Source organism: Salminus brasiliensis, chromosome 1 (assembly GCF_030463535.1).
Source record: "Salminus brasiliensis chromosome 1, fSalBra1.hap2, whole genome shotgun sequence".
Taxonomy (NCBI): domain Eukaryota; kingdom Metazoa; phylum Chordata; class Actinopteri; order Characiformes; family Bryconidae; genus Salminus; species Salminus brasiliensis.
The window spans coordinates 17,310,211-17,328,751 of NC_132878.1; the positions used below are offsets into that span (position 1 = coordinate 17,310,211).

The window sequence follows — 18,541 nt, forward strand, 5'->3', positions numbered from 1 at the left end:
ATATCTTTTTCATGTGAGCGGGCAGCTGTCAAGGCATTTCATTGCTAGATGGACTGTGTATGACTTCGACTATGACTATGTGACAAATAAACTTTGATTTGAGAAAGTACTGGTACATTCTGTGTGTCTCCAGAGATCATCAACACCACAGCAGTTATTTACGCATGGTCCTCGAAAATGAACTCTCCAGAACTACCTAGAATACTTCTGTCGCTTATTCCTCCACGTTTCTCCCTTCACCTTCAGCGCACTGTCCTCTGATTGCTCCAATCCAATCCGTGCTTGGAGAAGCAGCCAATCAGCGAACAGAGCGCATCTGAAGCGATGAGAAAAGTCACCATACGCGAGCGCGGCACCTCGCTTTCCCATATAGAGCGGGTTGCCAAATGTTTGCGCACAAATAGGGGAACCGTAGATGGCAAAGAAACTTCTGGAGCTTTCTGTGTACATTAACCGAGCGTAAAATAAACTGCTAATTATTCCAAATAAATGTAATTATGCTTCTCATAATGAAATTCTGATCGACAATGTTAATAAAGCGTGTCAGATTTGTCGTGTGTTTATATATATATGAGCTATCGAAACAGACCTGCAAGCTATGCGAATAACGGGTGGTTATTTTTACAACCTGGCAACCCAGCTTTTAGGGTATAGTCATATTGTGCGGTGGGCGGCGCGTCTCCGCTGTCGTCTCACAGTAGTTTCTGGAACCTCATGGTTACACCATGGAGAAAGTAAGTACCACTTAACCCTGAGAATTAACCCTGTTTTACTGAGAAACGAAAACATTAAGGGGGCTCAGCTTAACAGAACACACTTACTACAATCTCCTACTGTTAGCTGAAAGGAAAATTGAGTCGTGGGATGATTGGGCTAGCCAGTAAACCCCCACCTAAGTTCGTTAGCTGGTACGCTAATATTAGCTAGCTAGCTAGCTGCTGTATGACAGGCGCTGCAGTGGTGCTCATTGTTAGCCGCGGTGCTACATTGGACAGATTAGCCGGTCAAATACAAGCCAGTTTGTTGAGTTATTCCGCTGTGGTGTGTTTGAGGGTGGTGTAGTTTATTCGTATAGCACCGCTGGACGGCTGGCCTGGCTGTCTAGCTCGTAAAAACAGCCGTAGCTAAGCACGTATAAGTAGCTAGCTTAGCTAGCTTAGCTGGGAGGCTTTGCAGAGCTGACACTGTAGCTGCATATAGACTGCGACAGTGTAAACGTGGGCTTTCCAGCTCAGGTACATAAGGTTGTAATATCATACAGCGCAAATTGACCTGCTCACGAAACACTTAACTAGAGGTAATCTCTTTAACGTATGTGCCAGAAGTTGGTCTGAAGTCATGAAGCTTCAGCAGTGTAATTAGCTCGCTAGCTCGCTAGCTAGCTTCTCCACCTTCCTCTCCTCCACTGGGTTGGTTTCTGTCTGCAGATGTCAAGTAGCTCACAAACCGTGACAGGCTACGAGTTGACAGTGGACTGATCACTGGTGATTTTTTTACCTAGCTAGCTTGCTTTTTTAGTTCTAGGATATATTCTTTTATTTTTATAGCTAATAGATATTATGGAGTTCTTCAACTTTGTCCATGCTCAGTACAGGTGCAAGGCATCGAAATGCAGTTAACATCTACTAGACTTGTTAATAGTAGCATTATGCAAAAAAAACAGAACAACGTGCAAGAGCAAAATCTAACTAAATATGTCTGTGTGTATATGTATATAGGCTTATATGCATGTCCAAATGTTTGTGGACACCACTTCTAATGAATGCATTCAGCTACTTCACGTTGTGGCCATTGCTGACCCAAATGTGCGAACGTACACACCAACATTTGTCCTGTTCCTGTAGGGAAGTATTGCCAGTAGTGCTGGAACAGACGGACATAACCTATTTGCACCATACCTAATGTCAGGCGTGGGTTAGATGGGTATCGAGCCCCCCAGCATTGAGCTGTGGAGCAGCGGAACTGTGTTCTCTGGACTGATGGTGCTCCATCCAATACTTTTGAGGTGGGGTAGGGTGGGTGGTGATTGTAACTTTTACATAGTAATATTTGGAGGTAACAACCAAAGGTAGTCGTTCTCATATGTTGTAAAGGCTATAGATGTCCACCTCCAGGCTGTAGATCAGCTGCTGAGACTGCTGTCAGTGATCGTCTGTCAGTGACAGGTGTGGTGCTGCAGCTGACCCTGAAAAGGAGTCTCTTTCTGAGTGTTTCTTCTGAAATCACAGGTATTAATAGGGAGTTTGTCATTCCTTTGCTGTAGTAGCGGCCTCGGTTATTCTGGGAAGAAATTTTACAGTAGATATTGAACATTGCTGTGAGGATTGGATTGCCACAATTAGTGAGGTCAGATACTCCTAGAACAGTTCCCCCTTAGAAAATGTGTATTCTACTATCTCCATCCTGTGCCTGATGTCAAGTTCTGTGCAGGTGTGCTGCTCTTTTTTTTTTGTGTGTGTGTGTGTGTGTGTGTACGTTTTGGTGGTACTTCATTATCTAATCACTGTTGTGCTACGTGAGTTGTTCTCGATTATTCGTAGGTAGCTCATCTCCGTTACATAACAATGAATGACTATACACTTTCTTTTCAAATCAAGAGTTTTAAAAGTATATTCTGCATTTGTTTGTGAAGGCTTTCTGCTAGATTTCTACTAGCAACAAGAACATGATTATTGCCACACACACTTCCACTTCTACACAGCTCAGTGCTGGGGGACTTTATACCCCTTTAGCCCACACCTGGCATGAGGCATGATGCCAGTAGGTTCATGTTTATCTGCTCCAGAGAGTCCTTTTCTACTGGCAGTACCTCTCTACGTGGACTAGACAAGTTTAAGCTTAAAGTAGCTGAATACATTCATTAGAAGGGGTGTCCACAGATATTTGGACATGTAGTGTAAGTACCTGGAAGGACTTCGAGTTCAGATATGTGTTGAGAAGAGTCCTAATATATCAAACTTAACCTTCCCCCTGTGTGTAAACTCATAAGGCATGTTTAGAGATTGGTGAAGAGTAGTGGGTAACAATGATGAGTACTTGGGTTCAGTTCCCTGATTGCACAGACGCACCACGCGACACCAATAAGTAAGTCATTGGGCAAGGCTCCTATCCAGATGTGGCTTATGTAAAGGGTTAAGGTAAAGTGGCTGAAATGCAAATGATTACTGAATCTTTTGAGGAGCACAGCTCTGGACTGTAAGCACTGTAAGGTCTACAGGCAGGTACTTCTGTGGCTGGCCTGTTTAAATTGCAGTGCAAGAGAATCTCCGCATCTTCCATTTGCTTCATGTTGTCTTTTACATGGGGTCCTGGTAGAGTGCGGGATAATCTATTTATTTATTGTGTGTACTTCATATACACTCTGTCTTTACACCAAAAAAATCTCCAAGAGCAGTACATTTGGCTGCTCACATTAGTAAATGTTTAGTAAATTCTTTTACTAATGTCTATAAAATTCAGCACCAATAAAGCAAGTTAATGCCATACACCAAAATCATTAATGTGAATAAATAAAGTTAATAAAGTCTTTATTTTTCTAACGTCAAATTTTGTTCAAAATATTGTGGGGAAATGTATATCGTGGGTTAAGAATTAGATTCATTTGAATCGTGGGTTGAGTAGATTGTTACATCTCTTCCTAAACTTTACAGATGTGGGACATTGAACTATGTAAAGAGTTACTGACCACAGAGTTGGACGGCACTAAAATCTGAGATACTCTGCTAGTAATTACATTACAGCACATCCCCAACTAGTCATGATACTGGATATTTTGATATTGGAGTATCATTATTTGAAACTGTTTTTGATATCATGGGGAGGGTACTCTCTAGTAACTGACCAAATTAAGGGTGAGGTTAGCCTAGGAGCATCAGAAATGTTTCTTGGTCCATCAACAACAGCTGTTTTAAAACAGCTATCAAGGAGAACCAAATACAATGATAGATGTTAATAGTTAACTACTATTAGTTATTTTAAATTGCATTAATGAATTCCTACCTTGTCTGTTCTAGTGTTTCATTTGATCATGCAAATTTGACCCATTATTATCTTCCCCCTCCCAGGTATCTCAGCTGAAAGACCAGGGCAATAAGGCGCTGAGCGCTGGAAACATTGATGAAGCAGTGCGCTGCTACACGGAAGCCGTGGCGTTAGACCCCTCCAACCATGTCCTCTTCAGCAACCGCTCTGCTGCTTACGCCAAAAAGGGTGACTATGATAACGCCCTGAAGGATGCCTGCCAGACCATTAAGATCAAGCCAGACTGGGGCAAGGTGAGTAATGGTATTACTGCTTTTTGGAGAGCAGTCTTTTTTTGGCTGGGTCAGCCATATGCTGAAATATTAATCTTAAGTGCTTCGTTTGTGAGCTTTTATAGCTAGGTTTCTGAATGGTCAGTTGCCTTTATGGCTTGCTTAACGTTTTAAGGGGGACTTAAAATTCAGAACAGTTAACAATTTGGAGATTCACAGCAGTCTTTGTCACGGTGTAGAATAGAGGATGTGAATATGCACAGTCCAGGACATTAATAAATAATGCACTTTCTGAGACAATAAATAGAACATTTATTTACTGATTACACTATTACATCCACAGGTATGTCTTTGACTGGTACAATTTCACACAGCTTTTCATTTACCAGACTAAGCAGATATATCATTTACACACACTCATTAATAACATGTGGCTTTTTTTTTTGCATATTTTATTTGTGTTTCAGTGAGGGATGCACTTTTTTCCCCTGTGAAGTAGGGTTGGGCAATTAATAGAAAATGAATGAAAACCAACATTTAGAACCTTCGTCTGAATTAATCTCAAACAACGAACCAGTTGAGCAACTCAAGCAGCTTATACTAAAGAAAAATGTCAGTGTCCATCGCTCATTAAAATAATTTAGTTTTAATCATAGTCAAAGGCAAATGTTCAATTAATCATGGTATTGATTTGAGGTCATATACCTATTGGAGGATGGAAGGAGCAGAAAAAAATAAGGGTAAAAAATGTTGACCAAAAATGGTGTATTTTTTTTTTTAGGGATGTTGGATAAGCAAATTGTAGTCACTGTAAATGCGTACAATAATTAATATTCTGAACGGATACAGCATTCAAGAACATGACTGTGGGTTGTTAAGGTTTTTTTGTTGTGTAGCCACAAGTTTTGAAATGCTGAAAAAGCTCAAGGTGCAGTATGTTTAAAAAAACAACAACAAACAAACAACAGTACAAACAGTCAACAGAACAGTACCTGCACCCTGTGGTAAACGATGTTGACCTCTTTTGTCCTGTGTTGATGATATTTATAGTGTCGAACTATGATTTTTGCTACATGTGAGCAACGCTGCTGCACACTGAACTGATGTGAACACTGGAAGACTCCACTAAATTCCCCAAACAAACCAGCAGACTCTGTCTGACTGGCAGTAGAGTACACTTTAATATTTTGACTAGTTAATGATCTTGCAATTCAGAGGGTGCAGTGGCATTTGGAAGAAAAACACACACAGGACCTATCAGGTTTTGGAAGGTTTTTGTTTTCAGAGATGGACACAACTTCAGCACATGACTTGACGTCAGTGTTTAGCTAGACTTCACAGTGGCAGCAGAGAAGAATACTCTCCTGTTCAGACAATGTAATTTTCTCTTCTGATTAGATCCGGCCAGCCAGTCAGTGTTTGACAAATGTTTAGTGCAAATCGTGGCATCGGCTTCAAAACGAACGACTCCCAAAACACATTGAGAAGTCCAGAATACAGTAGCAATAAAAACCATGATTTATTTAACATGTAGTCCCCATGTGCTCACTGAGAATGGATGCTTTTAACACAACCAGGAACTCAGAACTAGGGCTGGGTGATATAATAAATATATTATATCCCAATATTTAAGTCATTTTCATGATGCACAATATTGATTGCGATATACATGATCACACACAATGCATTGGTAGCAACAGATTTTTAAAAACTACTACTCAAATACTCTCCCATACTGAGTACACTGATTTTCCCTCAAAATGTGCTGTACTTCATCCAATTAAACCAGAGCAATTACACTGTTTGTAATGAAATGTGCAGTAGGTCGGTGTTCAAGTACTGACAATATCCTCGATATGCTTAGAAAAACTGAAAAATGTTTTGTACCACAGTAAAATATTGTCATATTGCCCAGTCCTACTCAGAATTAATTTTGTATTCATTTCAGGGTTACTCTCGAAAAGCTGCAGCCTTGGAGTTTCTGGGGAAATTTGAGGATGCCAAAGCAACCTATCATGAGGGTCTCAGACATGAGCCAACCAACCAGCAACTGAAGGAGGGGCTTCAAAACATTGAGGCACGGCTAGCGGGTATGCACTCTTTGTAGCAAGTTTATACCAGGGTGATAATCCAAATAATCAAAATGATCAATTCTGTAGTTTGGAATATCTAAGCACCTAAGAATGCTAATTAAATGTCTGTTAATTACCACATAAGTCCAGAGATTTGTTCTCCATCACTTTACCAAATTTCCCTTCAGCAGCTGGTTTAAATGACTTAAATCTGATCTTGCTGGAAGTTTTAATGAAGCGGCAGCAGCAACTCTACAATAAGAAAAGCAATAAAAAGACTATAAAAGAAAATAGTCTGTCACGATCCATAAAAGACTTTCCATGTATCTCTGTTTGGACACAGACAAAATGCGCTAATAGTATCTGACTCTTTGTGCCCTGATTTCATGTTAAAAAGTGCAGCAGTATGCTGATTTAAAGAGGAATAGTTGTATATTTGGTACATGCAGTTGATATCTACAGTACGCTCCAAAAACACTATGTTTTTTGTTTTCAAAATGTAATGAAAGTCAGTGTGTATAAAGATAGTAGAAATATGTAATATGCAGTTATGAAAAAAAAAACGCCCCAATTGTTGTTTTATGATCTGCCCATTCTTGTTTGTTAAAATTGGTTCCTTCCATGCCCTCAAGCATTCAAACATGTTGAGCATTTCCCTTGCTTCTGTGTCCTGCTAGTATTTGCTGGTTTCCCAGATGCTGTGATAACAATTTAGAGATGTGGTTAAATAAAAAAAAAAATAAAATAAAAAAAAGTAATACTATAATATTCAACATGTTATTGTGGACAAAACATTTTAAAATGCCATCACACCATTCCAGTAAAAAAAAAAACGTTTCATCTTCTTTTCATATATAGATGGGTATACATATATAAACCTATCTAACTACACTGTCACATTGTGGTCCCATGCTTTATTTGACCTTAATACAGTTGTTTAATACAATGCGTTTACAACTTACTGTAAAGGGCACCCTTCTGTCCTTTTATATTTAGTGTTCTATCTAAATTAAGGCTTGGCCACCTGTAGGAGAAGCCAAAGACATGCTTTTGGCTCATTTTGTTCTCATTTCTTCATTCTTTAATGAAGCAAAAGGAATCCAATTTAATCCAAAAAAAAAAAAAAAAAAAAAGCAGAAATGTCATGATTCTGAGTAAAGGAACAGTGGGATCTGTAGACTGCAGTGCTTTTTGAGTATTAATACAGTATTTTATATATCCCCCCCCCGTAAATATTATGTATGTTATATGCACACACACACAATATTATTTATTATAATCTTTTTCTTTTCTCTATGAAGAGTCTGACTGTGCTTTGTGCATGTGTTTGTAATGCTGCAGAAGGTTAACGCTCCTGGTCTGAAATGGGCTTGATTATGAATGACTTCATATGCACAACAAAGCCTGTTTGCTTCCCTCACTAAATGTTTACTTTTTATGCTTTCCTACTCTAGAGAAGAAGATGATGAACCCATTTGCGATGCCCAACTTGTATGAGAAATTGGAGGCAGACTCTCGGACACGGGCACTGCTGGCTGACCCCAGCTACAGAGAGCTGCTGGAGCAGCTGCGCACCAAGCCATCTGAACTCGGCACGTAAGTGCTGTCCATTTCGAAGCCTTTCTCTCTAGCTGTGCAGGCTAGGCAAAAAAGAGACAACCCTTTCTATCTGTCCTTTCACTCCCATCTCATTTTGTGTCTCTTGTGCTCCTTGCTGTCTGCCTGCCTGTCTGCCTGTCAAACCCGCAAGCCTATGCTTTAGTACTACTCTACTTATGTGCTGTGTCTTTCCTTTCTACACCTCCAGACTGAAAGACCCTCTGGCTTCCTATTTATCTATTCCATTCCCACCCAAACCTTTTATTCTTCTCCAGCACTTCATCCCCTTTTCCCCCTCTCCTGTCTCTGTGTTTGACAAAATCACTTTGTCTCTCGTTCTGTGTAGGAGGTTGCAGGACCCACGGGTGATGACTACTCTCTCAGTGTTACTGGGGCTGGACCTCGCTGCCATGGAGGAAGATGAAGAGCCAACTCCACCCCCTCCCCCTAAACCCAAAGAGACAGCTCCGCCCCCTCCCAAAGAGGAAGACTTGCCAGAGAACAAGAGATTGGTACAGACTCTACTCTAAATATTTGAAAAATTAGAAAATTTTAATGATTGAATATTGAATGAATGTCAAAGTTGCTCAAACGTTATGCCACAAACGTTTTTACCTTCTTCAGCAAGCAGTACAGACTGAACATTCCTCATGAATAAATTAGCATGCTAATCTGTGACAGACTTTGTTCCTTGGATATTAAATGGTATAGTTTTTGGTAAAATCCTGATGTTACATGCTTATATACTCATTTCTAAAACAAATTAGGAGGAATTAGGTTTTTTGTGATACTGAGCCTTTAATTAAAATGAATCAAATCATTTTTAATGCAGGTATTTCACATTAAATCTCAATTTGCTAAACTGCCTCATTTGTTGTATATATGATACATGGCTGACCGAGCTCTTGTTTCGCTTGCAGGCGTTAAAGGAGAAGGAGCTTGGTAATGCAGCGTACAAAAAGAAGGACTTTGCCACTGCCCTCAAACACTATGAGGAGGCATGCAAGCATGACCCCACCAACATGACCTATCTGTCTAATCAGGCTGGTATGCACACACACCTTTTACACTCAAACTAAGGGTTTAACGGTACACAAAAGCCGAGGTTTGGACCTCAAGGTTCAGCACGAGTACAGTACAGCAGAGGGGTTGACAGCTTAAGGTTTCTGGGTGGCACGAGCATGTGAAGTTAACATATTTACCGTAATCATGTATTTTCCATGCAGCTGTGTGCATCACACCATGGTCCCTGTATCGTGATGGTTTAGTACAATTTGTTCCATTTTACCCCTACCTGATAATGTCTTTTGCCTTCTCTTCCTTGAATACATACGCACGCGCACACCATATGTTTCGGAAGCTGTTTAAGTGTCGCAGAAGTCTTTCCCTCAGCCCCCTCAAGCTGCTTGTTATTGCAGTTCCACGGTCAGACAAACTGCCTGTTTTTCCATCACAGCAGGGGAAGCATAAATATTTCATTATGTAACCTTCCTAATTGAAGTGTTTAACCAAATGTCTGAGTTCTATGCAGTACACTGCTTTCAAACAACAGCTTGTGTTGTGTACATTTATTTGATTATGTATTAGTAATAGAAAGCACCTTGCAGCTTTTTGATACCTGGCACTAATTAGCAGTGTGTACACCCAGCTTTAGTGAGATCTTAGGGCCTTGTTTAGCCCATGGAAGCATATGGTGCTTTCAACTTGCAAACATTAATTTTGTTTACCATTTTCTGGGGGGTGGGGGGTTTAGGGTTAGGGTTGGGGTGGGGGGTTTAGGGTTGGGGTGGGGTGGGGAGGGCGTCTTTATGTCCTTGCATGCACTCTCATTTGGCTCTGCCTACTGTCATGAGGGCTGAGTGGTTCTAGCCACAAATCTATTCATTCAGTTTTAATACTTAGTAATTTCTATATGCAATTTTGTAACTTAAGGATCTATTGTGGTGTCCAACTGTACTAATGTACAGAAATAGGTACCAAGATGGTATATCAAATCTATTTTTGAGAATACTAGCCTTTAACAGGTTCTTAAATTCCATACTTTGCATTAAGAAAACCAGGAATACAAATATATAGAACATTGCTGCCATACCTGTGGCTGTTTTTGCCCCGTTTCCTCTTGTTAGACATTGTCCTTAAACATGCCACAAGACTTTAATTTTCATTTATCAATGTGGAAGCTACCTTTTAAAACTAACTTCTCCAGAACTAACTGTGCCGTGCTGTTACGAGTGAATAGCTATGCTTCTCTTATCACAACTTGTAGCAAGTAAAAGATGCACAGCAATGCCTAATGAACTAAAGTAGCAGTTGGTCAAGTTTAGCTAATATCATCATTATCAGGCTATTACCCAGGCCTAAAAACACATCCAGTATCACTGTCCAGTTTGCCATAATCCTGTAACACTTCATCCTGTAACACTTAGGTTTGCAGTTTAGCTACATTCAGACTTTTCACAAGTTCTTTGTAAACTGGTCTAACAAAGAGCGATGCTTTTACTGAAGTTTAGAGCCGTAAACATGATTGTTACTGAGCTCAGTGTCTTTTACAGCAAAAGGCTATGCATTTTAATGAAGTGTGTCCTTGAAGTCTACGAGGCCTTTGTGATTACTTGGTTTAATGAATGATGTCTGACATGGTGTGTTTTTGTCATTTTTAGCTGTGTTCTTTGAGAAGGGAGAGTTTGACAAGTGTAGAGAGTTTTGCGAGAAAGCCATTGAGGTGGGCCGTGAGAATCGTGAGGACTACAGGCAAATTGCCAAGTAAGTGTGTGTGTTTTAATGTTTTAATGAAAGTGTATATACAGGTGTTCCTCTCCTACCTGATAGCCACAGTTTGTGGGAGCACAATGGGAACTGTGGTTTAATTTATTCTTTTCTGTCTCTCAGAGCCTACGCCAGGATCGGCAACTCCTACTTCAAGCAGGAGAGCTATAAGGAAGCCATTCAGTTCTTTAACAAAAGTCTGACAGAGCACCGCACTCCTGAGGTGCTGAAGAAGTGCCAGCAGGTAGGCTTTTTTGTGGAGGAGTTTGCGGAGGCGACATCCAGCTCATTACGTTTTAAAAAGAACTTATCAAGAACCTTTGATGAAATTACCACTTGTGCACATAATAGATGTAATTAATTATTAATAAAAGTCAATTATTTAATAATTATAGCTATAATCATTTTATCAGCTTTATCTGCTATATAGTCACAAAATATTACATATAAAAAAAATACTATCTGAAGTGCTTCATAACACAATAACATAAACAATAAACAAACACTAAATTAAGTTGTCATGGCAATGCAGAATTAACCCATTTTTAGACTTTTATGCTCACTGCACTTTGTATATATAAGGTGTTTATTATAGGCTATATCAGATCAATCAAAAATATATCTGTCCTGTTACTTCTGTTTTTGATGCAACATATGAATGCTATGGTTTATATGGGACCAGTATTGGGAATCACTGTACTAGACCTAGAAACTTGAGGTTTCTCCAGTCATGCAGTACAAGATCTGATGAATGTGTGTTGCCCCCTTACAGGCAGAGAAGATTGTCAAGGAGCAGGAAAAAATGGCCTATATCAACCCAGACCTGGCACTGGAGGAGAAAAACAAAGGCAATGAGGCCTTCCAGAAAGGTAAGGGTGATAAGACAGGGTCTTTCCAGTCTCATACGCCACCACTCCAGTTCCACATCAAGCAGTTTGAAATTGTGAAACAATGCCTTTCTTTATACTGTGTGTGTGTGTGTGTGTGTGTGTGTGTGTGTGTGTGTGTGTGTGTGTGTGTGTGTGTGTGTGTGTGTGTGTGTGTGTGTGTATAGGTGACTACCCTCTGGCTATGAAGCACTACACAGAGGCCATAAAGAGGAACCCTAACGATGCCAAGCTCTTTAGCAACAGAGCGGCCTGCTACACCAAACTACTGGAGTTTCAACTGGCTCTTAAGGTACTGAGAATCACAGTCATGCTCAGCTCTTTCTCCACCACTGAATCACGCACAGCACTGCCCTCCGTTAGCTTTTCAGATATGCTTTTGCACATATTCAAGGGAATGTTGTTGTTTTGTTTTTTTTAATGTCTTTTATAGGACTGTGAGGAGTGCATCAAACTAGACCCCGCATTCAGTAAGTACTCAGCAGTGTTTTGGTGCTCTTAAGGCTGTTTAATCTGTCAAGGTCCCTTTACTTACCTTTCAATGATTCATATGTAGTTAAAGGATACACTCGCAAGGCAGCAGCACTGGAGGCAATGAAGGACTTCTCAAAAGCCATGGATGTCTACCAGAAAGCTCTGGAGCTGGATTCCAACTCCAAGGTACAGATTAGAGAAGAACAGTATTGTCAAACCTTCATGCTTCTGTAATTTCACAGATTTATTGGGCTGGGTAACTGTAACGGAGGTACCTTTTATATGCTTTTCTGGGTTATTAAAGTCCATGTGTGGTCAGTTTCATGTTATCATTATACAATATGTTTTGGATTAGATCATGAGTATCAGCAGTGCTTCTAGAACAGATTTTAGACCTGTAGTAGAGAGCAACAGCCAGCGTATAACTAACTGCATTAAGTGCACAGTAATGAGTAGCTGATTTAATGGTAGTTATGCCATGATCTTCGTTTATTAATTTGTATTAAAGTTATTAATTCCAAAATGTTCTCACCCCCAATGTCTGCGTGTTTACAGGAGGCCACAGAGGGTATGCAGCGCTGCATGGTGAGTCAGGCAGTGCGGAACGACAGCCCTGAGGATGTGAAACGGAGGGCCATGGCTGATCCAGAGGTGCAACAGATCATGACCGACCCTGCCATGCGCATGATCCTGGAGCAGATGCAGAAAGACCCGCAGGCCCTCAGCGAGTAAGACACACACACACACACACACACACACACTCCTCTGGCTCATGTTTGTATTTTAATTTTTTCACTCAGTATTTTAATTTTTTTTTTTTTTTAAGCTCTCTGACGAGGCAAAAGTCTGGCTTATTGAACTAATTGAACATTTACTTTCTGGACTAGCTTAGTCATTCAGCTGACAGCTGAATTGGTTTCATTTCATATATCATTCCCAAAGGTTACTAAAACAAGCACCTGCCCACAGCCCTGATTTGTGGCTTTAGTAGTCGACTTGCCTGTGTAACGCCTAGTACATAGGAATGTACATGAAAATGCATATGCTGAGTTTCTGTGGTCAAGTGCTTCGGTGTACTAAGCTGTGTACCTCCTGTCTTCTCCCTCTCCACAGTCACCTGAAGAACCCAGTAATTGCTCAGAAGATTCAGAAACTGATAGATGTTGGCCTCATAGCTATCCGGTAATCACAGGGAGGGCAGAGGAGAACCAGGGCTACCACCATCCAGATCAACACCGCCACAAGACCAGAGGGAAGATGATGCCATTCCAAACAAACTCTAGCTCACTGAAATGTACACCCATCTCTGTACTCCCCATCTTTATGTGATAGGGTTTTTGTTTTTTATTTCAATGTAAGGCCTTAATTAGACATTCATTAAACATGTTATATTAAACATGTAACCTGCAATACTAGGTTTTATTCTTAGAATACTCCAGCATCGATGATTCATGACTCGTGAAGCATTTCCGTTTCGGTTGAGAACCTGTGGACGATCAAGTTTGTTACAGTGTTGTATCACAAATATAAGCACTGGAGAGAGGCTCGATAGCGTAGTACCAGATTTGATACCCAGCCAGCCTCGGTTTTGACCCTCTGACTCTCTCAGTTCACATCTCACTCAGTATTGCGTGTTGCAGAGGCACTCCCAGATGCGTTATGAATTACTCAACTATTTCGAAGCGCTTGTTGCTATCTTTTAATGTGTGACATCCGATCTGATTTCTGAGTTTGGTTGCCTGTGGGGGATCGGTAGTGTTCCATAAAGCTGGTTGCCACTTTTTTCACAGAATTTCAGGGCTTCAGTCTATCAGACATCTCAGGGTAAGAGTGCGTATCTGCGGTCAGTTCCTTGCTGTCAGTCTAATCATATTCATGTGGAAATGACCAAGATGTGGAGTCGGGATCAGGTACAGACTCGCTGTGGAATTGAACAGAGGAAGTCTGATTGCTTTCACCCTTCGTGCTCAGCTGAGAAACTCTTGACTCATAGCAAATCCACCAGCTCCAGCTCCAGCTCCAGCCTATCTGCAGGCATTCAATTCCCAGAGGGAAATAACTCGAAGAATAATTCTGATATGGTCAAGCACCATTAAGCTGGACACAGATGCTAAGAGATCTAAAGATGAAAAGTGATCCTAGATCAGCACTCTTAATTTGAGAAGTCAGATGTGTGTGTATGTGACTCCCCCCAAAGTCCTTCATACAATGTTATACAGTTCTTATTGAAAACTGTCTGTTTCAGCATTGCAGTGTACAAGTGGTTATCTAAATGCTTAACATGGGGGTGGGTGGCTTGTGTGGCTTAATGTGCTAAAACAGTGATTATAGAACACCAAATGTCCTCTCTGTCTCAGTGGTAATGTACCCTGTCTACTGCCAAGAGAACACAGCTGTAATCTAAAAAAACATGGGAATGGAATCTTTGCAAAATGCGCAGTTTAATAATGCAATTTCTGCATAACTAAACCAGTAGGAAATAAACATGTACGGTATTTAGAGTGTTCTAGTGAAACCCACAGTCAGAACTGTTCAGTGTTTTTATGTCTGAAGACATAATACCTCCAGACAAACCTGTACAAAATGTCATTAGTATTTGAGGCACTTCTTTACAATAGGTTTTGCCTTAATATGCTTTTGTATATTGCATGGTAAGCTAAAGTGCTTCCTAAGTGTAAACACACCCAATCTGCATTAACAGACATCTGCTCTTTTTTTAAACCACTTCAGGAGGTGATCTGAGATATATTTGAGCCACATGTTATAGCAGTATAAACACATCTCTCTCCAAGACCCATTCGACAACTACACTACCTCCCAGTGCAACCAAAGCCACCAGTAATAATTGCAGTGCAGTGAGGGAATTTGCACATTCTTCTTCACACAGCTTGTCACAGATTTCAGTCTGACTAAACGGAGATGCATTTGACTGTCAAGTGTGGTTAAAATCTTAGCATGATATAATCCAGACATTAGTCACAAGAAGTGACCAGGTGTGAATAAGGTCTTGGTGGCTGAATTGAGCTTTAACTGTTTCCAGTTGTATATTTGTTGTCATTGTCATCCTTTACAATCAAATTTACATTTTTTTTTAAATTTTATTTTATAAATTTACATTTCATTTTTATTACATTTTTTTTTTAAGACTCGATAGTCATGTGACCAAAAGCCATTGATGTTTTACTAATATCATTTGATCAGCTTGACACAGTTCTTTAGATTTGTGCTCAGACAAGGTCAGAACATGGAACGTTTGCCGATGTTACATTATTGGACAAGCAATAATGTAACATTCAAACACATTATAAACAAAGCAGTCTAATATAGATTGACTCGGAAACTGGGAATACTAGCTCTGTTCTCAAAAGCAGTTAAGTAAGAAGAAAACGTTTAAGGTGTTACAAGGTCGTTTGGGTACATTAAGCAATGCCAAGCCTTCTCCATGTTAAGCATTTCGGAAGACCCCTACAAAGCACTCTATACTGGCCTTCACTGCTGGAAGGGCATCTTCAAGAATTCAAAAATGTGGCATTGGTTTACAGGATGCCTTCGAGTAGCACAGACTGGGGGCCAGCCTTCAATTACCGCTGATTCCAAGAGTTCCCAGTGTCTTGAAGACAGGCTCACCGCCTGTGCGACTTGAAAGCTCCCCTCGCCTGTCTGTCTCGTTTTTTGTCTTCAGTACGAAGAGCAGGATGAGACTTTAGCCATGTGAATGTCTTTGGCTGCTGTCATGCTCCATGTCTTTTCACTTCAATAAACTCTTTGACTGACATCCATGCCAGGGCATCAAGATTGCGTCCAGTCGAGTTGCTCCTCACAATCGCGGTTTGCTCTGAGATGCCAGGCCAAAAATAACTGCCCCTCAACTTGTTGCCTGGGGTCACTTCTTCAAATAGGCCATGGGCTCCTGCATTATAGAAGAAGCTTACTGTAAATAGTTTTAGGATGTGGCAGATAGGAAACCCATCAAAAAAGTCTGTTCTATTACAGAGCTGCTTGGACATGGAGTCAATGAGAGCTGAAAATAAAGATGACCTGAAATGGACGAGCAGTTGCAGTGTTACCAGTTGTGGAAGAGACAGGGCTTAAACTGGAGACCTGTTAACAAAATGTATCACTGACTTCCACTTAACATCAAGGGTTATTCCTTCAACTGTAAAGTTGCTATTTTGGAGATGCAATCGTTGCTGTCCAATGAAAAACCATCGCCATTTTTGCGTTTTTAGTTTTCTCCATGGTTTAAAGCCTCTAGCTCCTCTGTACACAGTGTAAATGATATCAATAGCCCAATAGAAATGCTCTAAATAACTGAATTAACATTTATTTTACATTAACAATTATATATATTTATATGTGTGTGTATTTCTAATTAACATTGCTTAAATTCTGGCACATTAACAAATCCAGTTACACTGTATTAAAATAAGTCATTTTGTTTCATGTATATTAAAATAACAGCAGTAATAACATTAAGCCTCATTCCCCTTCATTTATTTAATTAATAAAACAAAAAAAAAGTCATTTAGATTTTTCACTATCATAAATCCTCAAAAACTAAATAAAGTATGAGATAGAGCTGGGCAATATGACAATATTTTATTGTATCATATCTAAGCATATGCAGGAGACTATTAGTGCCTTATAAACACTGATCAGCTGCAGGGCTCATTACTAACAGTGTAATTAAACTGGTTTCATTGGATACTGATGTTCTTAGTCTGCAATCACATATATTGTCTTTGAATATTGTGATATAGTATTTTTACCATATCGCCCAGCCCTAGTATGAGATCATGATTGTCATTCAAGGCTGAGCGAGGGACGAGCAGGAGTCCCCATTGCCTCTTCGCTCCTGTTCCCTATGGGCTGCTTGCACTCCTCTTATGAAATACTTGCCAGTGGAATTCTCACACACACCTGAGATGCTGGTGCACCTATAAAAACACACCAGTGAAACTCTCACACAGCCCTACTAAAACACTCGCCCACCTGTACAAGGTTCGTGCACTTCAGTTCTCTGCTGAGCAGAACCAGCGTAAGGCTAATGCTAATGTACATGAGCATAAAAAATGAATAAAAGGAAAGCGTCATGTGTAAATGTGCATGTGAAAGTGCAAGCAGGCCCGGAGGTCCTGCCTTTGCAATAAGCACACTGAGTGCAAGCAATCTCAGTGCGTGGGCTCCCTTGCTGTCTCGCTCTATTTTGGGGCATCTCTCCCCCTCTCTCTCTCTTTCTTTCTCTCGTTCTCCCAATTCTAACCCATTGTTTCATTGTTTCTCTCTCTCTCTAATTCTCTCTCCCCCATTTCTTTCTCTCTCTCTCTCTCTCTCTCTCTCCCTCTCTCTCTCTCTCTCTCTAATTCTCTCTCTCCCCATTTCTTTCTTTCTCTCTCTCTCTAATTCTCTCTCTCACCCATTTCTTTCTTTCTCTCTCTCCCTCTCTCTCTCCCTCCCTCTCTCTCTCTCTCTCTCTCTCTCTCTCTCTCTCTCTCTAATTCTCTCTCTCCCCATTTCTTTCTTTCTCTCACTCTCTCTAATTCTCTTTCTCACCCATTTCTTTCTTTCTCTCTCTCTCTCTCTCTCTCTCTCTAATTCTCTCTCTCTGCCACTTCTCTCTCTCTCTCTCTCTCTCTCTCTCTCTCTCTGTAATTCTCTCTCTCCCCCATTTCTTTCTTTTTCTTTTTTTATTCTTTCCTTTTTTCTTCCTTCCTTTCTCTAATTCTCTCTCTCTCTCTCTCTCTCTCTCTCTCTCTCTCTCTCTCTCTCTCATCATCATCATCATCATCATCTCTCAGATTCAGGTGCGAGGCTGCTGTCTTAAAGCAACATTATGTAGCAATTTTACCTTAAAATAGCAGGACTGAAACACTGCTACTGCACGGTGGAACTGGTGGAGCTGCAAATGACCTCTTGTGAGAACTGTGTAACCCATATTTGTGTAAGATCAGCCAAACACAACAGTTCTCTCATAATGCTGCTCTAAAGACTCAATACTTCAGGTTTAACACAACAGCAGACGAGTAGTGCCAGCAGTCATCCCACCTCTCCTTGAAGCTGCAGGAGTCTGAAAATGATAGATAATCTCCCGGGAAATTGAGAGGGAGAGAAAGAGGGAGAGAGAAACAGGTGTAGCGAGAAGGTAACAGTAAGTCCTCATTGGTCTGTTTTTGTGTGAAGTAGACCTAGCAGTTGTCTCTGTGGGCAGGATCTACAGTCGACTCTTTCTTTATCAATGTCCATCAGTTCAGTTTAGTGTCCTGCAGCTCCATGCTTCAAAACAGAGAATATTAAAAGACACTTCAGACTCTGCTACTCTTTTGCAGTAAAAAAAACAACAAAAAAAAAACCCCCAGGAAGAATATATAATATAATACAACATAAAATAACACTTGATACAATACAATATATATTGTATAATATAATATAATTACATTTAATATAATATAATATAATACAACATAAAATAACACAATATGATATAATATAA

At 40.3% G+C, this 18,541-nt stretch overlaps 1 protein-coding gene across 1 annotated transcript; it reads left to right on the forward strand.

The window, feature by feature from the left end:
• Positions 1-690: 690 nt before the first annotated feature.
• On the forward strand, positions 691-13,454 carry stip1 (stress-induced phosphoprotein 1). Its single transcript, XM_072673578.1, has 14 exons — positions 691-734; positions 4,065-4,274; positions 6,202-6,343; positions 7,780-7,921; positions 8,271-8,436; positions 8,845-8,971; positions 10,585-10,687; positions 10,814-10,934; positions 11,463-11,559; positions 11,745-11,869; positions 12,011-12,047; positions 12,134-12,237; positions 12,607-12,779; positions 13,165-13,454. The coding sequence occupies exons 1-14, from the start codon at positions 726-728 to the stop codon at positions 13,235-13,237; spliced, it is 1,629 nt and encodes a 542-aa protein (XP_072529679.1). The 5' UTR covers positions 691-725; the 3' UTR covers positions 13,238-13,454.
• The last annotated feature ends 5,087 nt before the right edge of the window (positions 13,455-18,541 follow it).